Source organism: Sphaerodactylus townsendi, linkage group LG04 (genome assembly GCF_021028975.2).
Source record: "Sphaerodactylus townsendi isolate TG3544 linkage group LG04, MPM_Stown_v2.3, whole genome shotgun sequence".
Lineage (NCBI taxonomy): Eukaryota > Metazoa > Chordata > Lepidosauria > Squamata > Sphaerodactylidae > Sphaerodactylus > Sphaerodactylus townsendi.
This window is the reverse complement of record NC_059428.1, coordinates 141,970,362-141,977,026: the sequence shown is the minus strand read 5'-3', so window position 1 is coordinate 141,977,026 and position 6,665 is coordinate 141,970,362. Positions and strand designations below refer to the sequence as shown.

Here is a 6,665-nt window from a genome sequence, read left to right as displayed (position 1 = left end):
ACGTTTGATGGACCCTCCCTTGAAAGCCCCCCTGGGGTGCTCTGGGGCGCTCTGTTCATACACATAAGCCAAAAGGATCACCAGCTGCAGCAGAAAACAAGCCACACTGGTTTAGGTGCCTGTTTAGGAGTCACAGGACCAAGCAACACAGTGTACTGCGAATTTGTGACAGACAGGACTGTCCTAGGCAGTTATTCCAGTCTAAGCCCCTCCAAATGGATGGGTTTACACCAGAATCATGGTACATAGGATCTCACGGCGCCTCTCAGGATGTGTGCTCAGCCCAATAAGAAGCAGTTAGAAGATGACCTGATTTGGATCAGGGGTCTGCCCTTAGCCAGAAATGGCTGAACCTTCCCCCCCCTGCCCCCCCCCCCCAACTTTCAAGTACAAATCCTACTTCATCTGCCTTTGGCCCTCAGAGTTCAAAAGATGCAAACATAATGTCTGTTTCTGTCTTTCTCTTGTAGCAGATTGGTGGTGGTGGGGTTTCTACCAGGAAAAGGGGGGGCAGGAGCAAGTTCAAGCCCCCCTCCCTGCTGGACGCTTTTTTTGCTTGTTAAAACACACATTAGGAGATCTGATCAGGTATTCTCAGGTATGTAGTTTGGCATTTTTCTGGGAGCTTCTCTCTGCCTAAAGTTTATATGTATATATGGAGAAAGAGAGAGAGAGAGAAAATGAATGAATGAATGAATGAATGAATGAATGAATGAATGAATGATATATGTATATACAGAGAAAGAGAGAATATGAATAAATGATATATGTATATACAGAGAGAGATAATATGAATGAATGATATATGTATATAAAGAGAGACACAAGAGAGAATAATGAATGAATGAATGAATGAATGAATGAATGAATGAATGAATGAATGAATGAATGAATGAATGAATGAATGAAATTATATCAAGAGCTGGACTTAGAATCTGGTGTTCCCATTATGTGGAATATAAATAGCTCAATATAGCAAGATAAGGAGCCACCAGCTATGAATGAATGAATGAATGAATGAATGAATGAATGAATGAATGAATGAATGAATGATATCAAGAGCAGGACTTAGAATCTGGTATTCCCACTATATGGAATATAAATTGCTCAGTATAGGAAAATAATGAGCCGCCGGCAGACAAAAGAATAACCCAGACCTTTTCCCCCTGAACAGGGTCATTTTAATTTTTATCCAGCAGAACTTAAAACAGTGCAGAAATTTCTCGTCAAAATGAGTTAACTTTCAGATCCATAATCTCTCATGCACAGCACCTCTTGTATCTCCCCACCCTAAAAAGATGCTCCCCGGGCTTCCATTGTGTGAGTGAGTGTGGGACTATGTCAGACTTTTGGCAGGATCCTACGCTGGGTGCAAGACTCTGACTGGGCTGAATCTGAGGTGGCTTCCAGAAGGAACTGAAAGGGGAGTCCGCAGGGGAATTGTGGGGCGGACCGCAGCAGGGCAGACAGCTCCCAGCCCCTAAGTGGGGCCTGAAGTGGCCTGGGAAATCCAAGTAGGCTCCTGTTTACAGAGATCAGCTTTCCCAGAGACAACGGCAGCTCTCGTCTGGGTGGCTTCCCAAAACTCTGGCTTCTCCAAGCGCTGCCCCCTGATCTCCTGGAATTTCCCGAACCAGAGTTGGCAACCTTGGCAGGGTGGGGAAGGTACCGCTTGAGGAGCTGCTATGGCAAGCAGCAGGCCAGCAGATCAGCACCCTGTGCCTGAGAGCCGAGTTCGAGAGGCTGCGGCACAGTTGCTGAGGGATAGGCGAGGTAAAGCGGAGGGCGACTTGTGGCAGGCCCTCAGGCGCCGATGTATAGATCCGCAGAGGCATGGAGGGATTTCACACGTGCACGCCCCTCTTTGGGCAGGAGACGCCAGCTGGCAGAGAGGCCTACAGCCTCTTGTAGCGATAGATGTGGTACCGGCAGCAGGGGCAGTAGTGGTCCACGTCCTTGCAACATTTGGAAGTGAACGGGAGCAGGCAGCATCCCAGGCAGCAGCTGTGAGAGAGGTGGGAAGAGAAGGTTTTTGTCAGGATATAAAAAAGAAAGGTTCACAAAAGGTTCATCTTCTAGTCAGCAGAAGTTTGCCCAACCCAAAGGCCGGAGACAGTCAGTCTAGGGACAAATAGCTACAGTTAACCTTTAACATGATTGGTGAGTTCAACTGTGACTCTAGACCAGTGATGGCAAACCTTTTCGAGACCAAGTGTCCAAATTGTAACCCAAAACCCACTTATTTAATGCAAAGTGCCAACACGGCAATTTAACATAAATACTGAGGTTTTAGTTTAGAAAAAACAGTTGGCTCAAAGGCGCGTGTTACTCGGGAGAAAGCTTAGTGAAGCAACCGGGCAACGCTTCAAATGGGTGAATTGCAACCCTAGGAGGGTTTACTCAGAAGCAAGCCCGATTGCCAGCAACCGAGCTTACTCCCAGGTAAAGGATCATGCCCAGGCCAGCCTAGATGTGTCTGTATGGGGGGGTGGTTTTCCGCCCCCCCCATGATGAACTCTGTGCACGCGTGCCCACAGAAAGGGCTCTGAGTGCCACCTCTGGCACCCGTGCCATAGGTTCGCCACTGCTGCTCTAGACCAATGAGAGGCTGTTGCTGGGGCAGGGAAAAATATCCTTGTTGGATGTATAAGAACTATTGCATTATATATGCTAAGTTAAGTTGAGAGTGAAAAGTTCAGTGTGTGTTAAACTTTATTCTTGCTGTAGAATTCTGTATAGCTTTATAGTCTTGTGTAGCATAGACTTGTGTAACCTTGCAACTGCTAAAGGAAAACCTTCCTATGGAAAGAACATTTTGTGTGGAGAGTATTCTTTTCCAAGAGTGGCAGGAGGCTGCAGTGAGTGCAAGAAGACTACCAGACCTTCTCATCTTACCAGAGTAGCTTCGTTTTAAACTCTGCTGATAGTTTTAATATCTCAGACCAATTCACACAGCAGAAGGGAGTTGCAGGATCCAACCCGCGAAGGCCTAGGTATTATTCCATCAGTGCTTACCCGACCATGCACATACAAGTGCAGAGCGCGTAGGTCAGAGATCCCACGCGGTAGACGACTTCCGTGGTAATGATCTGGCGGCAGCAGGGGCAGATGGTCGAGGCCGGTTCGCACGAGAAGATCCCGGCAACCACGACTGGCGGTTGGATACCAGTGGTACAACCGCTTGAACAACAGCCTACAGCTAGGAGGAAGAGCAGCTGTTTAATCCCTCTTGCAAAGCAGTCGCAGTTAACATTCCACCAAAGATCCGCTCTGCTACTATTTCGACACGTCAGGTCTTATTCAAACTACCTGCCCATTAAGAGGCCTTATGAAGCGAAGGCATCAATAAAATAAATTTGCATGGATCTGAATAGATGTGGCTCGTTTCAGATGCCAAGCGGGAGGACTCATAGGAACTACTGCTCGCTATTGGAAGGAAAGGCCTTTAAATGTGAGCCTGGCGTGCGGAGCAGGAAAGAGAGCGAACTGGGCGGTGGCGGGTTCAGATCTTAGCTCCGAGTCACGCTCTGTCAGCCGAAGGTAAAATGGAGGAGAGGAAAATGACATACGTTGCTTTGGGTGCCCATTGGAGAAGTAGGCAGAGTATAAATGAATTCAGTAAATAAATACTTAATTCCCGCCCACCCATCCAGGAGCGTGGTTTCTGGCATCTACCTGATCGTCCTTTGTCACAATGGACATCTTCCAGTGTATAGGGTGGGGGAGACGGACATTCCTCGGAAATAATTTCTATGGTATAGGAACAGTTCTCTATGGTGAGAGAGAAGACAAAATTGGTAAGCTGCACAGACAGATTCAACTAATAATGCAGATTATCTTCAAGTTGCTTTGCCTTTGAGTTCTGTCGAAAGGAAATTGGGGGCTGTGAGGTGGCTGTCCTAATACTAAAGAGTATCCTATTTGTTTCTATGGATACTATAAAAATGCACTTGATATTCAAAACTCATCCAGTCAATAAAGCTTGGTTAATGTGAAACAAAATGTCTTGTATTATTAGAAATTGTGGTGTGACTTCAATAATTTTACATACACTATACGACAGGGAAATATAAATGTGATATTATTCTTCAGCAAGACAAGAATACAGTTACGTCACTGCTCATAAAACATAAGAAAGACCATGAAGTCACCGTTCAGCATGTTTGTATGGAAGTCACATCTTTATTGATTTTTTGGATGTTGTGCATTTTTTAAAGTATCCATGGATACAAATAGAATATTCTTTAGTATTACAGCAGCCACCTCAAGGTCCTCTTTGTCGAGTTAAGACGCATTCCACGTGGCCCCTTTTGTGGCTGGAGGGGAACCGGGGCCAGGTGAGGTGCCAAACTTAAGCCCTGCTTGCAAATAACTTGAGAGCCAGTGTGGTGTAGTGGTTGAGAGCAGATGCACTCTAATCTGGAGAACCGGATGTTTGATTCCCCACTCTGCCACTTCAGCTGTGGAGGCTTATCTGGTTGTGCATGTCTCCAACACACGCCAGTTGAGTGACCTTGGGCTAGTCACAGTTCTTTGGAGCTCTCTCAGCCCCACCCACCTCACAGGGGAAGGGAAAGGAGATTGTTAAGGCCCTTTGAGTCTCCTTTCAGAAGAGAAAGGGGGGATATAAATCCAAAGTCTTCTTGTGGGTGGAGCTGATCCATTGCTGGGCAGAAAGACAGTCCAAAGCAAGGGACCAAGCTACACGCTTGAGGGAGGGAAGCTGTCTGGAACCCAACCCCTAGCATCTGATTTCTTGATGTTCAGGGATATTTTTTTCTGTGCACAAGCAACCCTCTCCCTCCACCATCTCACAGCAGAAGGCGGGTTCCAGACAGCTTCCCTCCCTCTGACACACGTTCCATGTGGGTATTTTTTAATTTGAGGCTTGGTTCACCCAGTCACAGTGCAATATGCATCCAACCCAATATGCATCCAACCTTGCACCTCCAAGAGTCTAACACAGTGGTTCTCAACCTTCCTAATGCCACGGCCCTTTAATACTGTTCCTCATGTGACCCCCAACCATAAAATTATTTGTGTGTCTGTTCCTAAGACCATCGGAAATATGTGTTTTCCGATGGTCTTAGGTGACCCCTGTGAAAGGGTTATTCGACCCCCAAAGGTGTCGTGACCCACAGGTTGAGAATAGAATAGAATCTTTATTGGCCAAGTGTGATTGGACACACAAGGAATTTGTCTCCGGTGCATATGCTCTCAGTGTACATAAAAGAAAAATACATTTGTCAAGAATCATAAGGTACAACACTTAATGATTGTCATATAGGTCTAGTAAGCAATCAGGAAACAATCAATAGTAATAAAAACATAAAATGTAAAATCATAAAATAATCGCAATCGGCCATAAAATAATTGTGTTAAACCGCTGGTCTAACACAATTTTGATGTCGAAGGCTTTCAACAACAACTTTGATGCATCTAAAAAATCTGGCATTCAGGCAACTTTGATTTTGGATTACTACATACCTGAGGATTCAACATATTCTGGGGCGGAAGGTTCTATTGCACACGGATCCATTTTGGGGGCGTACGGATCCGAGCTATATGATTTCGCTGCGTACGGATCTGAGCTGTATGATTTCGCTGCATACGGATCTGAGCTGTATGATTTCGCTGCATACGGATCTGAGCTGTATGATTTTGCTGCGTAAGGATCTGAGCTGTGTGATTTCGCTGCATATGGATCTGAGCTGTATGATTTTGCTGCGTACGGATCTGAGCTATATGATTTCGCTGCATATGGATCTGAGCTATGTGATTTCGGTGGATACAGATCCGAGCTGTGTGATTTCGCTGCATACGGATCAGAGCTACGTGATTTTACTGCATATGGATCTGAGCTGTATGATTTCACTGCATATGGATCCGGAGTGTACGATTTTGCTGCTTTCAGATCGGGGGCGGGTGACTTTGATGCATAAAGATCTGGAGCACTGGATTTGGGGGCGTGGAGTTCTGGGGCATACGACTTTGAGGCCTCTGGTGGTGGGTGGTATGATTTTTTGGCCGATTGCGGAGCGCAGGGATCCTGGGGACGTTTCAGGTCGGACATCGGAAAGGAGGAGATTTCCTTCTTCTGCTCCATCCTTTTGGTTTGTCTGCAAAAGATTCAACAAAGTCAAGATGAGGGTTTTGAGCCTTTTGCCAGACTAGAGGGAAAGACTGAAGGTTTTAGAGCAGGTGCAGGGGTGGTGTTGGGGTTGATTCCTTCATTCCGTTAATGTCTGCCTGAAGGATATTGCCCTCTCTTCCAGAAAAACCAGAGCCTAAAACACTTTATCTGGCCCCTTCCGCACATGCAGAATAATGCACTTTCAATCCACTTTCAATGCATTTTGCAGCTGGATTTTACTGTGCGGAATGGAAAAAACCCACTTGCAAACAATTGTGAAAGTGGATTGAAAGTGCATTATTCTGCCTGTGCGGAAGGGGCCTTAGACTGGCAGACTCACAAAAGAGTTCCTTCAAGTTACCTGACTAATTCCCAAGGAGAAGAGAAGGTAAACATCCTAGCTCCTGTATTTTTGGGCCCTTTTCAGACTCAAAAACTGTACTCAAAGCAACGTGGTGAAATTCAAGGCCTACTCGCTGAATCACAGCAAGAAGGAAGGTGTGAGGTTCACTCCCTCCTGCTTGTAAACCAA

The 6,665-nt window shown here is 45.9% G+C and overlaps 1 protein-coding gene across 1 annotated transcript; it reads right to left on the bottom strand.

Annotated features, from left to right (window-relative positions):
* Positions 1-1,158: 1,158 nt before the first annotated feature.
* LITAFD (LITAF domain containing) lies at positions 1,159-6,106 on the bottom strand. Its single transcript, XM_048495405.1, has 5 exons — positions 6,052-6,106; positions 5,488-5,829; positions 3,676-3,771; positions 3,016-3,193; positions 1,159-2,004 (listed from the first exon to the last, which is right to left on the bottom strand). Exons 1-5 carry the CDS (start codon positions 6,104-6,106, stop codon positions 1,896-1,898), a joined length of 780 nt encoding a protein of 259 aa, XP_048351362.1. The 3' UTR covers positions 1,159-1,895.
* Between the last annotated feature and the right edge of the window lie 559 nt (positions 6,107-6,665).